This window comes from Panthera leo, chromosome B1 (assembly GCF_018350215.1).
Source record: "Panthera leo isolate Ple1 chromosome B1, P.leo_Ple1_pat1.1, whole genome shotgun sequence".
Lineage (NCBI taxonomy): Eukaryota > Metazoa > Chordata > Mammalia > Carnivora > Felidae > Panthera > Panthera leo.
In genome coordinates, this window is record NC_056682.1 from 102,264,221 (window position 1) to 102,288,111 (window position 23,891).

The 23,891-nt window shown below is 38.4% G+C and overlaps 1 protein-coding gene across 1 annotated transcript in view; it reads left to right on the forward strand.

The window, feature by feature from the left end:
• The first annotated feature begins 635 nt into the window (after positions 1-635).
• ANXA5 (annexin A5) overlaps positions 636-23,891 on the forward strand; it is a 30,634-nt gene continuing 7,378 nt past the window's right edge. Inside the window, exons 1-8 of the mRNA XM_042935599.1 lie at positions 636-794; positions 900-943; positions 12,880-12,961; positions 14,247-14,341; positions 15,474-15,587; positions 17,460-17,550; positions 19,812-19,891; positions 20,286-20,342. Coding sequence (XP_042791533.1) covers positions 935-943; positions 12,880-12,961; positions 14,247-14,341; positions 15,474-15,587; positions 17,460-17,550; positions 19,812-19,891; positions 20,286-20,342 — 528 coding nt within the window. The 5' untranslated portion in view covers positions 636-794; positions 900-934. The remainder of the gene's footprint in view (positions 795-899; positions 944-12,879; positions 12,962-14,246; positions 14,342-15,473; positions 15,588-17,459; positions 17,551-19,811; positions 19,892-20,285; positions 20,343-23,891) is intronic.

Here is a 23,891-nt window from a genome sequence, read left to right on the forward strand (position 1 = left end):
ACTGCGCTTGCATCCCTGCCCTGCCCTGCGCGCCGCCGCCCCGCGCTCCGCGGCTTTCCCGGAGGTTCGGAATAGTTGAAATTTAAGTTTTGGTAAAGTTCTAGGCTGGTTTGTAAAATAGGAATTGATCCAAGCAGAGGTTTTGAAATTTCCTACATAAGCTACCAAAGAGGTATCTACATTCAAGCTATATACATTATCTAGGAAGCAACCACTGACACTTTTTTGTTTGCTTGTTTGTTTACTTAAAAACAAATTTGGGAAAGGGCTCTCAAAACTTCACTCTTATTCTATACCATGGTCAAAGACCCACTGTCCTTGGCCGCAGTGACTTTCTCGCCTTGCAAAAAGTCTACTCGGCCACGCTGTCTGAGCAGCTCTGTGAGGCCACGGAGAGAAGAAAGATCCCAGCGACCCCCAAACCAGAGCCTGGGTCAGAGTCCCCAAGCCTTTCCCGCCCGCGAACACAGGGCGGTCCAGCGGCCCTTGGGGAGCCCGCCTCCTGCCGCTTCCAACGCAGCTGCAGCCCGGCCCCACCCCGCGTGCGAGGACTGGGACGAGTGGCGCCCCACGCAGGCGCAGTGAGGCCGGGGAAGGGGCGGGCCCGGTCCCCGTGGCAGGCGGCGGGCGGGGCAGGGCGGGTGGTGTTTCCGTTGCTTGGAGTTGGGCTGCGAGCAGCTTCTTGGAGCCTACTGCGCTTGCATCCCTGCCCTGCCCTGCCCTGCGCGCCGCCGCCCCGCGCTCCGCGGCTTTCCCGGAGGTTCGGAGCACTTGGGTCCCTCTGTCACGCTTGGGTGAGTGCTCGCCCAGCCGGAGTGGGGGCTCCGTCCCGAGAGGGGCGCTGCTGGGAGGGCCGGTCTGCGGCTCGCTGAACCCTCCGTGCCTCTCTTCTCTTGCAGGTTTGCATCACCTTTTCCTGACCTGAGCAGTCGCCATGGCACAGGTAGGGCCTTGCGCCCCCGCGCAGCGCTCGCATTTGCCAACTTCGTAAGCTGTGTCAAGGGAGTTGTAGAATTCGTCTGGAAGCTAAAAAAGTTTAGGAGAAAGCGAAATCTGCCTGGGAGAAATCTGGGACACCTTTCCTGTTTCCTCTCTTGTTGCTTCCCCCCGACCCCTTCGCTGTGCCCCGGCTTATTCCGCGGAGTGCCCGCTGGAACCTGCCCGGTAGCCGCCGGTGGGGCGCTGCCGCGGGTGACGTGGCCGGATTTGTGTGCACTCCCTTTTCGTGAGTGAGTGTGTAAAAGTGCGCCCTCCCAAATCCAAAGAACCGCTAAAATTAGAACCAGAGCAGGAACCAGCGCGTAGCGGTCATGTGAGCCCAACGCCTTTCTTTCCTTGTCTTTCTTTCTATGCCTGCCTCCCTCCCTTCCCTTCATTTTTTTTCCTTCCTTTCCTTCTTTCCTTTCGTCCCCTTTCCGTTCCCTGCCGTTTCCTGTATTATTTTAATACAGTGAGTGGGCCTTGGTGTTTTTCCAGTAGAACTCTAGTGAGCTTTTTCCAGTTGCTCAACTCAATTTTATTGTTAGTTGTAGGTAGGATTTTTTTTTTTTTTTTTCATGCAAAAGATTAAACAGAAGAGGTGCTTTTCTTAAGTAAGGAACTCGTGGAACGAGTTCTAAATTGAATTTGCCTTGGGATTGTTTCAGAACTCGATTACCTAGTATTATTAGCCTTTTTTTTTTTTTTTTTTTTCCTGTTCTTAACATTTATCAAAATTGCGGGGAAGGGGTGGCTAAGAGGTTGAGCATCCGACTCCTGCTCAGCTCGGGGTCATGATCTCAGGGGATGGTGACTTGCAGACTCATGTGGGGCTCTCTGCTGTCAGTGGGAGCAGGCTTCCTATCCTGTCTCCTCCTCTCTGCCCTTCCCCTGTTCTTGCTCTCTATCTCTCTCAAAAATAAATACACATTAAGAAAGTGTAGGAAAGAAAAAAAATAGTTTAATTTATACAGCAGACTTTAAAAGATTGACAATCTTTTGTGAATAAAAATTGACAATTTTTTGTGAATAAAATATCAGTGCTAACAACTCCACCCCAAAACTAATTTTACAGATCTCAACAATCTAACTGGGTTGTCAGAGTCCAGATCCCTTTTTTTTTTTCCAAACATTTTTTTAAACAAGTGTTTGCTCAGACAAAGCCCTCTCTTTATACTCTTCATTTATTAAAAAACAAAAACTCTTATCAAAATTGAATAAGGTTTCACGGTTCTTTCCAAGAGAAAAATGGGAGGATTATGATGACTTGGTAACTTTATTAATTTATACAGTGCTTCCATTCTTACTTCCTCTATTACACTTAAGGAATATTACAATAAACTGAGTCTCCTGTTACTTCAAGTGGAAACTTTGGTTTAGGTTCTTCCCCATATAAAGGATACTTTTATGTGGAACTAACTTTCCTTCATTGAGAATTATTTTTCTTATCTTGATATTGTTGGTGTGGTGATGTAAATGGCGATGAAACAAGCATCAAAGAATAATTCCCTTTATACTTGCTCATTCGGGTGTTTGTTGAATCACTTTTGTAAGTTTACCCCGTGATGTCTGAAGTTTTTCAGTCAATTCCTTTAAAAATTTTTTTTTTAATGTTTATTTATTTTTGAGAAAGGGACAGTGTGAGCGGGGGAGGGGCAGAGAGAGGGAGATACAGAATCAGAAGCAGGCTCCAGGCTCTGAGCTGTCAGTAGAGCCTGACGTGGAGCTCGAACCCACGGACCAGACCAGGAGATCATGACCCGAGCTGAAGTCGGACTCTCAACTGACTGAGCCATCCAGGCACCCCTCAATCAATTCCTTTTAATTATGTAGATTCCAGGTAGCATAAAGGAACACATTTTTCCAACTGTGGACATTAATAATTTAAAATAATGAAAAGTATAAAAGCTGCTATACATATATAATCTGGGAGAATGGTGGTTTATATTACAAAGTTATGTGCATAATCTCTATCACAGTATAACACCAGGACTGTTTTCTGTCAAAACCACAGTTTTTGGTCATCGTAAAAGTTATAAGTAGTGTTAAGAAAGCTACAGTGTTGAATTTTGCACTTACTTTGTTATTAGTTATCCTTGGAAACCATGGAAGTAAAGCATTTTGTTAAAATGTTTACTACTAGGATAACGTTTTGTTGTCTTTATACTTATATTTGATGGTGTGCAGAATGCCCACAATAAGGAATTGCACTTTTACTGTCAAAAAAAATTCCCTTGGACCCCAGTGTAATTGTAGGAAGGCTGAAGTAGCTTCAGTGTTAGGTTTCAAACGGTTTCTATGGTAGTAGTTTCGTTGCCTTGTGGTTATGGGAGCCAGAGACCTCCACTCCGTGGCCATCTGTAGAGTAGTGAAATGAGATGCCTGAGACATAGAGGTGTACATTTCAGTAATTTAAAATGTATGCTTAAATATTGTTTCTTATTTATTGAGGAATTGCCGCCTCCAACAGCAGTTATTCTTCATGTTTATAAGCTGTACCTTCCATACTGGTGTTTTTGTCTTTGTATTTGACCTTGGGACCACCTCCTTGCCAATCAGAGTTTACAGAGATCCAGGAAATCAATTATATAGGTAACTTCTGGGTATGACTGTCTTGCTAAGAATTTAATGAGAAAGCATTGATTAATCTTTGATAGATAATTGGAGTTTCTTTTTTTTTCTATAAATAAATATTAAGAATACTTTATACTCTTGTGTATATTTATATTAATATTTTTATATCAATGAAAAATTTTAGTTAAATTTTACCCTGATGATGTCAGTCTAGGGGGACAAAGCCATGACAACTATTGTGAACTACATAAAAAGTGATTTAGGGGCACCTGGGTGGCTCAGTGGGTTGGGCGTCTGACTTCGGCTCAGGTCATGATCTCACCGCTCGTGAGTTCAAATCTTGGGTTGGGCTCTGTGCTGATAGCTCAGAGCCTGGAGCCTGCTTCCAATTCTGTGTCTCCCTCTCTCTCTGCTCCTCTCCCACTCACACTCTTGTCTCTTTCTCTCAAAAATAAATAAACATTAAAAAAATTAAAAAAAAGTGATTTATATTGTCTTGTTGGGTGAATACATTCAGAGCTGGTGGTGTTTGTGGGATAACCACCACTTGAGCTCTGCCCTTCTCTCTCTGGTCCTAGTCCTCATCCGCTAGCATTGAAACATGTGGGAGTCTACCAACTGATTGTTACTATGGAGAGAAGGAGTCTAACATGAGGCTTCCCAGGCTTTCTCAAAGGTAACACAATGATTAACTGTATCTTCTCCATGACGTACAAGAAAAATCTGAATTACAAATGTACCTGCATGTAAACAGTTCCTGGACTATATATATATATACGTATATATATATATATATATATACGTATATATATTATCTTTTAAATCATTCATTTGAATGGCTTTGGATTTATATGGCTTAAAACCACAACTTCCATGTTTAGAATAAACCTTGCTAAATAGTAAATTTTTATGATTATTGGACCACTAACATTTTTCTATGCTAAATTTGGGTATAAGCTAGCTCAAGATATTTACTAAGGAATGGCCAAACAGCTGTTAATTGCCTGAGTTATTTATATATAGTAAAATATTTTTTGAATCCTTTCATCTTTGCAACGGTCAGCTTGTGATTATATAAATGTGAATTTTTAATTAGATTTTAGGGTTATTTCCTCAATCTGACTTAACCGTATCTTGGGGTGGGTTTCTTAAACTGGACGCTGACCTATTTCTTATTGCTTAACTTGCTCATGCAGGTTTTTAAAATATCACTATTTAGCTACAGCCAAATTATTTCACAGATATTCTAATTTATTTTAGGTACTTAAAAGTACATTCTGTACTTCTATATTCTTTGGTTTCAAAAAATCAAGAGTTGGATGTATTTCAAAGATGAATGATCCATTTAATACATTTTAATTCAATTTAAGTCTTTTATATCTCTAATTTTCTTTATGAGAATGCAACTTTAAAAATACAGATTTTGACCAATCTGAACTTAGCTTTATTTATAATGTTAATAAAGAATTAATTTAGAGCAGCAGGCATGTCATGAAGCAAAATCAGGCTACATAATTTTTCACTAGAGACTTCATGAACATCAGAGTTCTCTCTCCTATACATATTTAAATTGTGCAAGGTTTGATTATAATTTTTTTTTTTTTTGGTTTGAAATCATTGTACTGTGACAATTTATAAAGAACAGCAGGATCAATGTAAATAAATAGATTTGAGATGAGTTTCATGCTAGAGGGGTCGATCAGATATTGATTGCATCTTTTCCACCATTCATCTTAAAATCAAATCTGTCTGTAGTGATCCCTCTTGGGATCCTAGGTCAGGATTACCTGTTTACTTATGACCTGTACTGCTCTGGGTTAGTGTCTCAGTTCCTGATTCCTTTGTCTGAGAGTGCAATCTTGTTTACATTTTGCATGCTGAGAAAGAACTAGATCCAAAACTGCGTGGCTGCTTTGCAAGCCACTGAGCAATTCATTGGGATTCAGCAAACCTTAATTCCCTTATCTCGATCTGGTACCCCTTGGCTATAGGTGGCAAGCTAGTGACAGGCAATCTGTGGTAGAAATATAAATATAAATATAAATATAAATATATATTTATATAAATTTATTTATATAAATTTATATAAATATAAAATGGTAGAAATATAACAATATTGTTACATTATAGATCGATTTCTGAAATAAATTTTATTCAAATAACCTGAATACTATTCTAAAACTTCACAAACACATTAGTTGATCTTTTACAAAAACTTGTGCTCCTAAGGCCTTTGTTTTAAGTGTTTTTTTTTTTGGACCCAGCCTTTCAATTCAGTAGTTTATATAATATGTAAACCTATATATAATTGATTTATTGGAAATTAATACATATTGCAGTTGGTATCATTTCTTTGAACACCTGTTCCTAACTGTTCTCTTTACTTCCTATTCATGCATGCATTCATGAACGTATGAAAGTTTTGAGTTCCCACTATGTGCCAGGTATCATTAGACACGGGAATTAAAGAGGAAATGGAATGCAAGTTTAGTGAAATAACAGATGCATTGCCAAGTCCATTGTTTGCATCATTTAGTGCTCATAATACTATTTCAGATACAAGTATTACTATTTCACAGAAGAGAAAAATGAGGTTACCTAGCTAGCATTAGTCAGATGGGACAAGGAGGAAAGGCATTATATGTAGAAGCAACAGCAGCAAAAGTAAATGCTCAGGGGTGTAAAGGAGTTTGGCATGGCCAGGAGCAGCAGGCAGTATGGTATTGTTTGAGTGAAGCTGCAGTCAGGTAGGGACATGGAGCCCTGTCTTGGAAACAGATGCCAGAAAGAGCTAAAGAGTAGGAACCATTTGTAGATAAGGAGAGCTGTCAAAAAGTTGTAAGTGGGGGCATGCCATGATTAGATTTACACTTCACAAAAATCACCCTGGTGCCAGTGTGATGTTACATTTGAGGGCTGCAGAGACTGCATGGTGTTTCAGGGGGTGAGGGAGAGAAGGAGAGAGAAGCTGGATGTTGGAAGATCACTTAGGAATCTGCTGCTATGGTCCCAGTGAAATCTTAAAGACTTAAACTAGGCAGTGGCTGGGGCTTTAGATAGGGGACTGATGGAGAGAGTTGGCAGATTGGGTGCATGAGTGGGGTGGTAGTAGGTGGTGAAGGGTTTGGTCAGGTCAAGATGAGTGGCTTGCTTCACTGAGTGGTTTGTCTTTTTCTTTGAGGAAGGAATGCAGGTTTGAGGTGGGGGAAAAGATGGAGTTAGTAGTGAATTTGTTGAATTCGAGTTCTTTATAAAACATTTAGGAGATGCTGTCTAGTAAACAGCAGGATATATATGATCTTTAAATCCTCTTTCATTTCTGTAGGTCTTTTATTTATGTACTATTTCTCTCCTATGACTAAAAATGGTTTGAGTCTAACATTTCCTACCTTTGTGTAGGACCAGCCATGTTTATTAGGTTTCTGCCCCTTGTTTAGATACAAAAGGAAATAAAGTTGTGAATCCATGCATACTCTTCTCTAATATGAAAAATCTATAAGCTTATTTTCTGAAGCATTGGTGAATGAATGGGTTAGTGATACAGCTTTTCAAGTACTGTTCACAGAATTCCCAGTTGAACAGTTAGGTAAAATGGAACCCTACATACCCCAAATCAAACGTATACTCATTGGGAGCTAATGCGTTTGCCCACTTCAGCTACCTCAAGGCATCACCATTATTGACAGACAGTTTAGCTTTCCATTTGTTGGTATTTGCCAAGGGAAGGCATTCTTATCCAGGTGGGAAATAGTCATAGTCATGGGAGCATTAAAGAAACAACAAAAACCTAAATCATACTGAAAACCTTTATTTTGTTATGAAAATTTCTTTTCTACCTCTGTGCGTATAACTTAAACTATTTATAGTGATACTTTTTTCCCTTACACTTGATTTTAAGAAAGGGGTCAAAGGTAATGGTCAAAGGCCAATTTGAATTTAAGTCTTTGAATTTAACTTTCACTTTTTTTTATTGTTAAATGTGTATTTATTTATTGAGAGAGAGAGTGCTTGCACATGTGTACATAGGGGAGGGGAAGAGAGAGGGAGAAAGAGAATCCCAAGCAGGCTCTGTGCCGTCAGTTGGACACTTAACAACTGAGCCACCCAGGCACCCTGAACTTTCACCTTTTTTGATGGAATTGGAGCAAGGCTTAGAATTAGAGCTTGAGATTTTGTTTCTGACCCCCGATTGTGTTTGTACCTCTTGGAGGTTCTAGTTTGTTTGTTTGTTTTTTTTTTTTTTTTCTTCTGATATTTACTTTACTTTGCACTTTAGATCCGAATCATGTCTGTCATACTGGTTTTTCCCTTTTTTCTTGCTCATCTCATTTCTTTCTTGGTACAGTGATTTTTAATTTTTTTCTTTGCTCATCAGTGGGACCCATTATCATAGGAAATATTAATGGGCCTGTACAGTGTCCATCAGATAAGGCCTGAACTGCTCTGACTGGGGAGTGAAGGCAGAGTTCTGCCATTTGACTTTCCTTTTCCCCAACATTCTTGGCGGCCTCCAGGGGCTTTTCGTGAAACCTAAGCCTCAGAAGAAATATACTTAAAAATTACTATACAGCTGCTTAGCAGTTGCTCGGTTATAGTGGTGTGCTTCATGGTTTCTTGCTTCCTAATTAGTATTAATGTGGAATGTTGGGTAAGGTGTTTGATTAAGTATTGATAACCCTGAACTGGAAGACAGATTTAAAGAGGGCTTTTAAGTTTTCTTCTGTGCCTTCAGAAAAGCTTCAGTTTAAAATGTTCCAGACAGGTGAATGTTTTCTCATCCTTAAGTTTGAAGTTCTTTCTTTCTTTCTTTTTTTTTTTTTAAACGCTTATTTATTTTGACAGACAGAAAGAGTGTGAGTGGAGGAGGGGCAGAGACAGAAGGAGACACAGAATCTGAAGCAGGGTCCTGGTCTGAGCTGTCAGCACAGAGCCTAGTGTGGGGCTCGAATCCATGAACCGTGAGATTATGACCTGAGCTGAAATCGGATGCCCAACCGACTAAGCGCCCAGGCGCCCCTAAATTTGAAGTTATTTCTGTGTTGTTTTCCTGTTTCTTTAAATTCTATCTAGAAAAGCAACCCTTCACTTGTGTTTAGGTTTAATTGTATTCATTTTATTTTGGCATGCCTAGTCTTTGAAGGTAAAGAACTTATTCATTTAGAATAAATGCACAAAAAAGCCAACAAAATTATAGAGCTAGAAGAGTGGATAATTTTGAAGGTGAGAGTTAAAAGAGGGAATTATATGTGTTGGCCACGTATCATCTGAGGATATATAATTTCCTTGATCAGGCACTGGTGGCTGGGAGTGAAGGTAATTGAGCACAAGCTGGGGAATGGGTGAAGGGAACAGTACTTACTTATAGTTGGAGTTAACCTGGGTAAGGTATAAATGTTTAACTGGAGGCCAGTGGGTACTAATGGGAAGAAGGAGAAGCCCTCTGATATGAGTCATGGAAAGTCACATTTGCTCAGGATAGACATTTTTGTGTGGGCAGGGATAGAGTTTGGACAGGATGTCCAAGCAGCGTTTCTGCCCTTGTGACTCATGTCTGACTCACATCTGGTCCGTTACTACCACTACGTGGCTTTGGCTAGCTTTGACAATGACTCGGATCATGTGGAATGTAGCACGTGTTTCCCAATTTCTAGAAAGCTCTCAAAAATACAACCAGCAGTTATTTCTTCATAGTTAGTAGCTGAGATTCTGAGGGTACTCCTCTTCCTTCCATCTTTCACCTCATTTCCTTCAGTCTCAGGGGTCAGATGTATTTTTAAGGCAAATCTCTTTTGTCTCCCCTGTTCTTAACCTATCTACTAGTAACTTCATAGCCTATAAATTGGATAAAATATTATTTAGATGTTTATTTATTTTGAGAGAGAGACAGAGAGACAGAGAGAGAATGAGAATGTGAATGAGAGAGGGGCAGAGAGAAAGGGAGACCAAGAATCCCAAGCAGGCTCCACACCGTCCGCACAGAGCCAGATGTGGGGCTCGAACTCAAACTGTGAGATCATGACCGGAGCTGAAATCAGGAGTCAGATGCTTAAGCAACTGAGCCACCCAGGTGATCAGTATTTTTTTTAAAGTGAGTATTTAAAAGCTTGTTTAACAGTATGGAGATTTCTCCAAAAATTAAAAATAGAAATACCCTATGACCTAGCAATTGCACTACTAGGTATTTATCCAAGGGATACAGGTGTGCTGTTTCGAAGGGGCACATGCACCTCAATGTTTATAACAGCACTATCAACAATAGCCAAAGTATGGAAAGAGCCCAAATGTCCATCGATGGATGAATGGATAAGGAAGATGTGGTATGTATATACAATGGAGTATTACTCAGCAATCAAAAAGAATGAAATCTTGCCATTTGCAACTACATGGATGGAACTAGAGGGTATTATGCTAAGTGAAATTAGTCAGAGAAAGACAAATATCATATGACTTCACTCATATGAGGACTTTAAGATACAAAACAGGTGAACATAAGGGAAGGGAAGCAAAAATAATATAAAAACAGGGATGGGGGAAAAACATAAAAGACTTCTAAATATGGAGAACAAACAGTTACTGGAGAGGTTGTGGGAGGGGGGATGGGCTAAATGAGTAAGGGGCATTAAGGAATCTACTTCTGAAATCATTGTTGCACTATATGCTAACTTGGTTGTAAAATAAAAAAAATAAATAAAACATGAAAAAAATATAAAAGCATGTTTAAAAAAACCCCATCATTTGTAAAATTGGAGTTCATGGAGATGCTTTGCCTTACAATTCACTTTTCAGTGTTCTCCAATCAGGCTCTTACTGCCACCAAAGACCTCCTCATTACTAAGTCCAGGGAACCCTTTTCAGTCGCACCACCCGTTTGACTTCCCTGTGGTATTGGACACTGCCTTTTCTTCCTTTCCTCCTAGTACATTTTTCTCATTTGTCTTCTCCATGCCATCACCCTCTTTGGAGATTTTCTTTTTGTCTTTGGGAGGCTAGGCAGCTTCATGATTAGTAGCCCCCAGTCCCATGGCCTGTATTCAAGTACCAGCTCTGGTACTTGCTTCCTGGTCCCTTGGTTGATTCTTTAAGCCTTTCTAAGGTAAAATGAAGTTTCAGTGAGATGATCCGTGTGAAGCTCTGAGCACTGTGCTTGACCCGTTGCTACACTCAGCAGATACTAGCTGCCATTGTGAGTGTAGGTGACCTTCCCTTCTCTGCCAGCCCTCCTTTCCACCCCACTAATATTGCTTCTGTGATAGCCTTCTCACACAGCTCCAGTTACCACCAGTGTGCCCTGGTAACTGACAAAGCCTGTTTCTCTTCCAGTATGCCTACTGGGGAGAAATGTAAAACCAGTGATCCTATTCCCCATCCAAGAAAGGAATCATTGCAATTGGTTCCCTTCAGCCTTGATCCTGTTCTGTGTCCACTGCTCCTTCTCATGTCTTTTTCCTTTACATTTCCACTGCTCCTTACTTCGATCAGGTCTTATCTTCTTCCTGTGTTAGTTGTTTTTAAAATAGTGTCCCTATCTCCACTCTCTCACAGTCCATTCTGTTGTTTCCACTGCGGTCCCAGTAATATTACTGTGCAGAATTGATGTTGTTCTTCCCCATGTAGATGTCCTCTGTGATCCTCTATGACTTCCCCTTGCCTACAGGATGAAGTCTGCACTTATTACAGTGGCTTTCCAGCTCCTCACCCCCCACCAAGACCTTCCCCTCATTTGTTTATCTATGTAAACACTTCTTGTTGCAGTCTGTTCAAACTCAACCCTGTGTCCAAAGCACCAGATTTTTTCATTCTTTCATGTTTTCATGCATGCTGGACTACACCTCCCTGTACTTCTCTACTTTCCTGAACCTGCCTTGGAAAATCACAGGCAACTTTCAAGACATTTTTTTGGAAAGTTTTTCTGATTTCTTTGCATCCTTCCCAGCTCAGTCCCTCCTTTATGTGTATATGTACCCTGATGAAACCTGTGTGTGTGTGTGTGTGTGTGTGTGTGTACTCAACTGCACTTGTTAATTATGTACCTTTCATTTCCTTTTGATTTTAGAGATCATCACTTTTTCCTAGTGATTAGTACAATACTTGGCATGTGGAAAGCATTCAAAGAATGGTTATCGAGTGAATGAATAAACAGACTGGTGAACTAAGTCATCTGTATATCCTAAGTTCTCACCATTGAGAGAACCTGTGGTATTTATTAATTTTTTATGATGATATATTGATGGTGTTTTCATAATCAATTTGAAGTGGTCCCACTAAACAGAGGGAGACTGCAGTTTGACCTGAGAGATATGGCTTTCCCAATCCATGCCAGTTTTGAAGGACCATTTTCTCAAATCTTGATTAATTTCTCGCTCAACCTATTGCTCCTTCTAATTATGTTGAACCATTTGAAATTGTCAGAAATTTTTTTCCTTGTAGGTGATTGTGCTTCCATGCATTCATAATAAAACACGCATGATTATAAACCAGACAAGTATTCTCAACCCCTTCCCCCTTATAACTGATTTTTCCTCAGTTTTAGATAGAACCTTAATAGGAGTTTTGAAGGACTTAAAAAACATTTATTAGTAAAAGTAAATGGTGGCATCCTCCTTTCATCAGAACATAAAAATCTATGACTGAGTATTCATAAAGCCTTCTGATTGTAAAGAACTAGTGCTATTACAAATTTTGAGGGGAAAATACTAAAACATTTTGATGATTAAAAGCACTACACATATGACAAAGTAAGTATAATGGGAAACCTTTTGAAGAATGTCTTCCAGTATACTTTATATATAAAGCTATAAATTTAAAGATTTGGCATATGAATTACCAAACATCTTTTCAGGCTTTACCAGGTTGTCTTAAAATCCCTAAGTAAATATAAAGAAACAGGACTAGGTTTAAAATTATGCAGTAAGAACATTGCTTGGAGTTGAGTGTCTAGGTTAGGACATCAAGTTTTAATGCAGGTTTAGCATGCTTCTCAAACAAAGTGGCAAGAGACTTAACGGAAGGAATCCTGCAAGGAAGTGCCCTCTGAGAATCAAGCGGTATCACTGGGGCTTGATCACTGGGGGCGATGCCCCTGGGAGGAGAGCCTTGGGAGCCAGACTTCCCATTAATGGTATTGCAGGTGGGCCGGGATAGCTCATGTACTGAATTGGTCCTGCTAATCCAAACTGGAAGTGGTCCTCTTCCCATTTCAAATGGGGTTATCAAACGGAAATTTATTTAAAGACTGAGCATGATATAGAGCAATGGCTTGCTCTGTGTGTCATTTGCTTTGTCATATTAGTCATGCCATGAATAATATCACTGTGTTTCCTGTCTCAGGTTAAGGGCACTGTGACTCCCTTCCCTGGATTTGATGAGCGGGCTGATGCAGAAACTCTTCGGAAGGCCATGAAAGGCCTGGGTAAATTCAACCTTTCTTTTGTTCTTAAAAAAAAAAACATGACATTTGTTTTTCCAAACAAAAAGTCGCTGATTTACAATAAGATTAATTTTAGAATATTTTTATCTGAAATGTGTAGAAAGAGAAAAGATAGGTGAAAGTAACAAAATAGTATGACTGATATACAATATAATCCATCTCTAGAACTGAACAGAAAGTTAAGTCCAGCCCCTTTGTTTTTCAACTTTTCAGGTTTACCTGGAAGGCAGCTGATTGAGTAGATAAACAGATATTCCTGAGAGTGGTCAGCTCCGCAGGTCTTTGTTTGCTTTGCCCAATCAGCTGTCTGGTTCTGCAGGCTTCTTGCATTCAATTGTCTTCTCTTTCCCTGGACCCTTCTCTAGCTACGTGTAATAAACCTCTCATCTCGAGGATTTCTAGACAGAATTCATCCACCGTCCTCAGCCTCCTTCTGCGCTAGTGTCTGTGTGTGGGGATCTGCCTTCTCCACACTTGGCTTTGACCCCATCACTTCCCATGCTGAACATCTTGTGAGATTTCCTGTCGTAGCAGGATTAGTGTTAGTTTTCTGGCTGTGCAAGGCCTTCCTTAGTATCCCAGCGCACTTTGTCGGACTCAGCTCACATTAGCACTCCTTGTATTATCTGCTATTTGTGAAAGCCCTATGTTCCTACTGCTGAGCTTTTCCGTCATCCTAAAAGCCTATCCTCCTTCCTTACATCACTGCCTGACAAAACCCTTCCATCCTTCAAGACTCTTTAGGGGGTCACCTTCTCCATGAAGCTTTTCCCAAACCTCCTTCCACCTGTCGACTATGAGAACCTCCTTTGAAACCCCATTTAACACCTAGACCTCTCCTGAGGCATTTGTTACATTCTGCCTTAGCTCAAGGTTGTCTCTGTGTTTTCTTTTTTCTTTTTACCCTAAATTAGAACTTGAAACCAGGATCTATTTTCCTCCCCTCTTAATCTCCTGTAACACCCAACAATTGTGCCTTGCGAATAGCCATTATTTGAGTAACTATCTGTTGCAAGAAAACTCAATGCACTAAGTTTTTAACAACTCAGGAGTATTTCCTACTTCACAAAAATGCGTCAAGAATAGGGGGTAGTTTATATTGAAAATATAACATGTTATAAATTATACATTTTATAGTTTAATAAATTATTTAATAAAATCTGTTTTTTGAGGTAAGGAAGTGACGGGGGGGGGGGAGCGGTCACAAAGGTTATTGAGACAGTGGGTATGTGGGAGCCAAGATATAATTTTTGAACATAAATTGCAGGCACCGATGAGGAGAGCATCTTGACTCTGTTGACATCCCGAAGCAATGCTCAACGTCAGGAAATCGCCACAGCTTTTAAAACTCTGTTTGGCAGGGTAAGACTGCACTTCATCCTAAGTTAGAATGTAGAGCCCCTCTATGATTTTCAGACTAGTTTGAACTCTATTAGTATTCTTTTGTTAACATCATTTTGTTATTCTGACTTTACTATTCCCTTTTTTTTTTTTAGTTTCTTAATATCAGCTGTTGGTTTACAGTGCTCACCCAACTTATCCTCATAACTGTTTTTCCTTGCTTGATGCAAGGCAAGTGCCCCACGATCCCAAGGTGATAGCTGCCTCTATCCTTCTCTGCTTCCCCCCTGAGGACTGTCTTATTATCTAGTTTCTAGGTGTGAACCTGTATTACAGTGTTTTGTTGTGACACGGTCACAGTCTCAGTTCCCTTTTGGAGTGGTATCTTAATAAACGAGCTTCTAACTCATTGATTTAAATGCTCTTATTTGATTAACAATTTAACATAAAAATCACATTTGTTATTTAAATGAATTATTGCCTATTTAAACACAGTTCTGTTATTCTGCAAATTTGTGTTCATCATTTCATTGCAAAATAAATGCAAAGCACACACACAAAAAGTATTCTAAATATAATTTCTAGTTGCCTGTGTGCTGACACTGAAATGGGTAGGGACTACTGCTTTTGTTTTCATCATTATATACACAGTTTCTCCATAGTAGCAGCTGTCTCTCAGTGGTCAGGAGCATAATTGTAAACATAATTCCTTAGGTATTAAAATATTATTTGATACTGAGAGAAAAAATTGTTTTGTATAGTTATGATAAGCCAGATTTTGTCATTTGTAAAAATGCATTTATGATTTTATTTTGGGGAAATGGTTTTTAAAGATACACATTTCTCAGAACATTTTAAAAATATCTCTAACCTACTTTTTAAGAGTTTTCATTTTTTAACTATTGATGTTAAGAAAAACATCTCATAAGAACAAATGCCTTGATACAGAAGTGGCTTTGCTTTAGCATAAGCTTTAGGTCAGAGGTCAAAGGTGCATATTCAAAACTATGGGGATTTGTTTAACTCATGCCTTTTTCTACTTGGAGATGGCAATATAAACAATTCATTACAGCAAAGGGCTACGTTTTATATTTAAGAAGAATCTCCTTAAAATTTCTGCCTGTTTAGCACATTTGTATTTTCTGTGACTTAGGATCTTCTGGATGACCTGAAATCAGAACTGACTGGAAAATTTGAAAAATTAATCGTGGCTCTGATGAAACCCTCTCGGCTTTATGATGCCTATGAACTAAAGCATGCTCTTAAGGTAAAACGTTTACTGAGAGGGACATTCCTGTCATGAATAATATTATTTTGTGTTGGTAATTACATTTATAATTTTTTGAGTTATTTCTGTGAGGGTTTCTTGGGGGACAAAATTGTGTAGGAGGCAATAAGAAGAAAAGGAGGGAGAAAATTACAAGTGCATCATTTAATCTTTTTGTATAGTTAACTCAGTACTAGTGGTTATTTAAAATTTTAATATTTTTGTAGCTTTTTATATTTTCATGCCTGTTTTCTGATTTTGAGATGTGTTTTAAAAATTCCTGATTATGAAATAACAATGTTGTTAATGATTTTAGGTTAAAAAAAATAAAGCTACAGAGCAAATTTTCATATAGGAAAGATTTTCTAATACCCTTTCCTTCTTTCCTGTAGTACTTCTAAATACTAAAATAGGATAATACTAAAATAGTGGCTGGTAAACTTGTTATAATTTCATTGTAGCAAATAACTAAATGTGTATTCCCTTGACTGATGTTTGGAATATTGTATAAATACGATTACATTAAAACCTTTGTTTAGATCTTTGGGGCAGGAAATAGTACAATTGGTAGTAGGTTTTGAATGGGCAAAGTGAGATTTAACAACAAGGAGATAATGTAGCACAGGGATTCTTACTTATGGAGTGGAAGAAAGAGGGGGCTTATGAAGTTAGGAGGCTTTCTGTGCTTTATCTCTTTGTTTTTCTATAGTACTTCTTTTGGAATAAACAAAATCTCAAGTTATTGAAAAAGGGACTTTTTGCAGAGTACTTCTGAAATCTCAGCAGTAATTGAAATTCTGCCAGAGCATAAACGTAGATTTTTCAGTGCTTGGTTTTTGGGAAAGAAACAGATATAAAGAGAGTAAGACTTAAATATGTTATCTTTTAAAATTAAGTTCAGCTCTATTGTTGCCTGTATCTTCTAATTTAGATATGACTTTTATAATCAGAAAAAGGAAAACCAACTAAAATTAGAGTTGACTTTTGAACAACACAGGTTTGAACTGTGTATACATTGATTTGTTATAGTACAGTATGGCTAATGCATTTTCTCTGCCTTATGATTTTTCTTAATAACATTTCTTTTCTCTAGCTTACTTTATTGTAATAATATAATATATAATACATATAGCATACCGAATATGTGCTAATTGACTCTATGTTATCAGCAAGGTTTCCAGTGAACAGTAGGCTACTAAGTTACGTTTTTGGAGAGTCAAAAGTTATACACAGATTTTTGACTTGGGGGTGGGGTCATTGCCCCTAGCCCCCACATTGTTCAAAGGTCAACTGTATTTTCCTAAAATCCAGAAAGCACATTTTAATTCTTTTGTACTGATCTAGTTCCTAATAACTAAGCAATGCTACATTTATTATTTCCTTTTGTACAGAATTTCCCTCTGGAAATTCCACTGAGAATTTAATTTGAGGTAGAGGGTTTATGTTTTGAGGTACAGATTGTTTAAGTATCACTGCTCCTCCTTGTAAATTTACGTAGAGTTTTCATTTTTACTATTTTAGTCTTTTTAATTTCATGTTCATCCGCATGTGCTTTTAAACTATTTGGAGTGAAACTGATACGATTATGAGTTTGTAGAATCTGTTACATGTCATATATCACACACACACATGCAATAACCATTGTTTTTCATTAGACCAAAAAGGAAAAACATGTCTTTGGAGAAAAAATTAATTTGAAATTTTTTCTTTCTATAACTAATAGAACTTGTATACAGAGAAGTGAATATGATATTGGATAGTTTATATGTTATATTTATGTAATTATGCAATTTGGGTAACATCTATTCTAGAAAATAAATTTCTTTCATCTTATTAACATATTTTCTCTATTAAAAATAAATTTCCAAACAGGGAGCTGGGACAAATGAAAAGGTACTGACAGAAATTATTGCTTCGAGGACACCTGAAGAACTGAGAGCCATAAAACAAGTCTATGAAGAAGGTAAGTGTTTTGAATGTTATTTCCTCTTCATCTCCACTGTCATTTTTTCACTTTTCTAAAGTGAGCACAGTTCTTCACAATTACAGGAGGCAGGCCATACATGATTGCTAGAGGAATGGGTGCGTGAATGAATGACTGAGCAACAATTCAAGATAGTTTTCTTCTTCAGTGAAGAAAAGACTGCTTTTTACTATACCTGTATTTGTTTTGGTACTTAGGAGAATCTTCTGACGAAGATGGAAGTTTACTTTTACTTTGAACTTGCAACTAGCGTAGAGACCTACAGTTTGCTTTTCTTTTACATTAACTTCAGGGTGGATGTGGGTTTGCTTCCTGGAGAAAATTAGTTTTAAGTTACTAGAAGTTAAGAGTTCTCTAGAAGGCCCTTTTGGAATTTTGGAAAAGAAACTGTGTCCAAATTGGAATTGATGAAAATGTTTGAGTAAACGTGTCATTTTAGCTAATGGTAATGCTTGAATACTCTGCATTTTAATTTTTTGCCTTGGTGTACCTTACTTTTTGTGTGTGAAAAAATAATCTGTATTTCAATCTGAATGTGAATGGAACCAAGAAAATGAAATAAAAAGTGAAGGTAGAGTGTTCTTTTCTCATCTCCTCAAAGTTTCTGTATCAGACTCTTTGTCCTGACTGAGCAGGAGCAGACTATCCAGATGGTCAGCCTAGTCAACAGACCAACAAGATGAATGCCTTCAGCTACAAAAATGGGTCCCTATCTTGGAATTAGTTTATTAATCTTGGAAATTATGTTGTAACTCAACAAGTCAGAACAGTGTGAAATTTATAGCAACTGAGTAGTTACCTATTCAGTGCTGGATATTTCTTTCCTGCTTCTCTTTTTACAGTTGGATAGGTCCCAACCACTAAGGCAGAGGGGATATATGTATCTTAACAGCAGAAAATCACATTTGAGGGTTTTTTTTTTTTAATGTTTTATTATTTATTTTTGAGAGAGACAGAGTGAGCAGAGGAGGGGCAGAGAGAGAGGGAGACACAGAATCTGAAGCAGGCTCCAGGCTCTGAGCTGTTGGCACAGAGCCTGTCGCAGGGCTTGAACTCACAGCTGTGAGATCATGACCTGAGCTGAAGTCAGATGCTTAACTGACTGAGCCACCCAAGCACCCCTAGAGCTTTTAGACCTTTATTTTTTTTATTTTTTATTTTTTTTAAATTTTTTTTTTTTTTCAACGTTTTTTATTTATTTTTGGGACAGAGAGAGAGACAGAGCATGAACGGGGGAGGGGCAGAGAGAGAGGGAGACACAGAATCGGAAACAGGCTCCAGGCTCCGGAGACCTTTAGAAATAGTGCCAAGCTTTTAACGTTTGTCTGCTTTCAGATAATGATTAAGTATTTAAGTGTCTTTGAGCTGCCTTCAATAGCAGCTGTTTGAAAGTTAGTGAAAAGGGCTTGTAGACTTTTGTAGATACCAGTTCTCCTCTTTACTATGGCATTATGTTAAATAACTGGAAATAGAGGCAGGAAGGGGCATGTTTTAAAATATTACTGCTATTAACTTTATTTGTTATAGAGGAAAAATATCTTATTAGGGGAAAGAATGGCCATGCCAGAAGAAAAAAAAAAACAAACTCAGAATTTTAGATTATAGAAAAGCTTCTTTGGAAACTAATTATGTAAAACATTTGAAAGAAAGCAATACAAAGTTTAAAATTATGATCAGGGGGCGCCTGGGTGGCTCAGTCGGTTAAGCATCTGACTTTGGCTCAGGTCATGATCTCATGGTCCGTGAGTTCGAGCCCCGCATCAGGCTCTGTGCTGACAGCTCAGAGCCTGGAACCTGCTTCGGATTCTGTCTCCCCCTCTCTCCCTCTGCCCCTGCCCTGCTCGTGCTCTGTCTCTCTCTGACTCAAAAATAAAGAAACATTTAAAAAAAAAAAAAAAAAAAAAAAAAAAAAAAAAAAAAAAAATTATGATCAGTTGTGTTTTGGAGGCTTCCTGTACCATCGCTTGTCTACATAACTGCATTGGTTGAGAGCATTTCTAAATGGCTGAGTCATGGATTTTAGCTTGAATCGAGAACTTTTGGGAGACTTTAATTTGTTTTCTACCAGCCACTCCTAAAGCATTTGCCTTTAGTCTTTAGAGCACTCAGAGGTGGAGTAGAGAACATTTATACTAATCAAGTATTTCTTTCTTTATGCCTCTTCTATTTGATTAATGGGGCAGGATATCTTTTTTTAGTTGAAAGAAGCTATAAATAAGTATGAAATAATTCTGTTGCAGAATATGGCTCAAGCCTGGAAGATGACGTGGTTGGGGATACATCAGGGTACTACCAGAGGATGTTGGTGGTTCTCCTTCAGGTATTGGGTGGAGAATATTTTACAGTTTGATTAAAAAATCTGAAGCTGGACTGGTCTGAATCTAGTTAAATAGATTTCTAGTACTTGCTTGCCTGTGTTTGTGTTTCACAATATCTGACCTAAACTTTTAATAGCTAGCTAACTTACAGGTTTGTTTGTTTGTTTGCTTTTTTAAGTTATCACTATTCTCTTTCATTCATAGGATTTAAAATCAAGAGGGTCAAATTGGTTTTAGACACTGCTGTGTGATGAGTGAAATATTGTAAATTGCTATCTTAAAATCATATTATTCCTAAGAGAAGGAGCTTTGTGTGCACAACCATCAGGTGGAATCAATTTGCCTTTTGAATAAAAATGCTCATGTAATTCAATAATGTGGTATTATCTCTTAAAGGCTAATAGAGACCCTGATGCTAGAATTGATGAAGCACAAGTTGAACAAGATGCTCAGGTGAGATGTGATATGTGGTGACTTTATAATGGCATATAAATGAAAAAAGAATCCATGCTAATGGAAAATCATAATATATATTGTGATAGCATCTAAAATAATCTTATTTATGGGCCCTATATAAATCATAAGACCCATGTAAGTATATTTCTCTGATTTTGATCTGGCCAGTAAAATATTTTGTCCCCAAACTGAAATGAAATAAAATGAATTACATATAGTGAATTTCACCTAGATATGGTATTTTTTGTGTGATTATGGAAATTCACAAAATAGATAATTTTACCAAAAAGCACAGGTATTATTGATTCCACTGCCAGTGAGGCAGTAGGTGTCTTGACAGGAGAGGATAAAAAAGAGAAAATAAGGTGTTTTAGTGATAAATGGTTTCTGAATACATAGATTACAAGTTATTGTAGTACTTGGGAATTCACCCACCTTTCTTTTGATAGAATTCTGAATAGGATTGTTGTCTTGTCAGCTGCTTTTTAGTGACTCCCAAATGAAATTCTATACTCAAATGGCTTTTAAACCCCAGTATAGTCTTACTGTGGTTAATAAGTAATCAAACAAACTGATGGTAACCTGAGGGGAGGTGAATGGGAGGGTGGGAGGATGGGTGAAATAGGTGAAGGGGATTAAAGAGTATACTTATCATGATGAGCACTGAGTAATATATAGGATTATTGAATCACTATATTGTACACCTGAAACTGATATAACACTGCATGATAACTATACTGGAATTAAAATAAAAAACTTAAAAAAAACATAAGTAATTAAATGTAGGAAATAGTGTTAGGAAATTTTTGAAACATGAGACTAGAAAACTGGAAATTGGTAATGAAAGAATTATTTGCATTCCTAGAATCATATACCATAGTCCTGTCTCTCTGGTCACATGTTTCAATATACAATTCTGATTGTTGGTCCTACACCATTGAAAAAGGAAGGGTCATATTCACTCCTCCAGTTGACTTCTCTATGAAACAACCATTGGATGTGTAATCTGACTTTGGTAATGGGAAAGAGAAGGCGTTAGTATTCTTTTGGGTGGGTTGATTTTGTAATGGCTATGGAATGTTAGCATCTTTTTGTCTAGCTGGAAACAGAAGGAAAGCAAATGATCATTTACTGAGGACTGTCTATGCAGTATTTGATGCTTCTCTTACTGTCTGTCCTCCATAAAATGCAAACCTATTGTGTCACAGCCCTATATAAAACATTAAAACTTCAGTGTATCCATTATCTTCAGAGTAAAGTTCAAGCCCTAAATATGGTTTATAAGCCTCTTTGTTATCCCTTGCTTTCTTATGCCTCCAGCCTCTCTTGCTTTCTTTCTCCACCTCCCCCTTCCTCCACCCATTCACCTGACTATTTCCTCTTCAGGAGTCAGTCTTCAGGTTAGCTACTTTCCAGATCTCCCTGCCTGACCCCTCCAAGTATATATCAGGTGCCCTTAGGAAAGACTGTAGAATCTCCAGCTTCCTGTCACAGTCCACCCAACTTATATTGAAGCTGCCTATTCACTTGTCTGCTTACCCAGGGCACTCTGAGCTGTCAGTTTGGTTTGTATCCTCTGGATCTAGCATTTAGTAGGCATTCAGTATATAACTGGTGAATGGATTAGTACATAATTGTGAAGTAGAGGGGATGATTTTCCTCTTATCCATAAGGAAACCGAGGCTCAGGGATTTGAGAATCAATCCCATGGTTCCCACTGACTAGTGGAGCTGGATTCATACCTTTGCCAGTCTAACCCTCAAGCTCTTTCTCTTTCAACTAGACAACAGTCTGTGTTTTTACCTGTTAGTTCCTCTCCCTTGATTCCTGTACCATGTAAAAGGTTTATTAAATATAGATTTGAAGCACAGGTCTAGCTTAACTCTGCATTCTTGAAGGAAGAAATTTGGCTCCTTGAGGAGAAAGCTCTAGTCATCCCTTCAAACCTGTACTCCTGACTGTTAGGAATGACCTTATTGCTTTCCAAGCATTAATTATTTGTGGGTTTTGTAGGAAACAATGTGATTCTCATACTCCTACTCTCAAGAGTAGGAGTGCTAGATGCTTTTTAGTGGTCACTGTGGAAGAAGCCAACTCTAGTAGTCTCAGATGAATGCAGTGAGTCTTACATTAGCAGTAGGCTGATTTCTCAGCATAGCTGGTGATGTAATGAGAGCATTGCTGCAGTGTGAGGCTAGGGAGTGGAAACAGTGCATTTTTACCTCAATTTCATTGATTTCTCTCCTCAGAGTACTCAGTGTATAGCATTGCTTCTTGAACTTTTAAGTGCATGTGAATCACCTGGGGATGTCCTTAAAACAGCAGATTCTGATTCAGTAGGTCTGGGTGGAGCCTGGGATTCTGTATTCCTAACAAGCTCTCAGGTGATACCTCTGTGGTTCTGGGACCACATTTTGAGTACTGGGTCTATATAGGTGTCACTTAACTGCTGTGCAGAAGATATGACCATTCAGAACCCTGAAGGGGAAACTTTATACCTCCGAAAACTGTCTTATGAAGTTACTTTAAAATATCCCTGAAATAGAATCCAGGTTTTCTTTACACTTTCGGTGATTAGGAACAACATAGAACATGCTATACAGGCCATCAGTCTTTGATTCTATTTTTTTTTTTTTTTTAATTTATTTATTTTGAGACAGAGAGGGAGTATGAGCAGGGAGGGGCAGAGAGAGAAGAAGCGAGAGACAATCCCAAGCAGGCTCCATGCTGTCAGCACAGAACCTGATAGGGGGCTCAATCTCGTGAACCAGGAAATCATGACCTGAGCGAAAATTAAGGGTCCAAACCTTAACCACCTGACCTACCCAAGCACCCCAGTTTTTGATTCTTTGAAATGTATTATTATTAACTAATTCAGCCTGTTAAAAATAATTATCCTTTTATCCTTAGGAAACAGAACACACCTAATTCTTGTAGCAAGGGCAGCTGGACTGTTCTCACTAATGGGAATTTAAGATTTCTTAATTGAGAGTAAGCTGAGACAAAAAAAGGGCACTTGGCCCTTTTATAAGCTTTTGAATTTTTTCTCTACCGATACCTGGCGCTAAGAGGATTCATTCTGTTTCAGGAATTTGATAAGTCACAGTGAGTCATTCACCTGGGAAATTAACATTTTTGTGGATAATCCACTTTACTCTCCTACATTTTTAATGCTTTAAACTGATTTTACCTCTTCCCCCCAACCCCCCCCCCCCCCCTAAATTCTTGTTTCATGCTCATAGAGAAAAAGCTATGCTCTTAGGGGAAGGAGGGGGAAGAGAGGGGAAGGAGAAGGAATCAATGTTTACCGAGTATCTGCTTTTGATGACCTGATACTATTTGATGTAGTCATTATATAAGTTACATAATCTGCATTAACGCCTCTGTAGAAATATTCCTACTCTGTAGGTGAAAACACTGAGACTCAAGAAGAGATTAAGTAACTCATCTAAGATCTCACAGATAAGGACAAGGACCAAATCTTTTTGACTCTAAAACCTTTGCACTGAACCAGGGGTTATCAAACTGAGCTAAACTGTAAAGCCT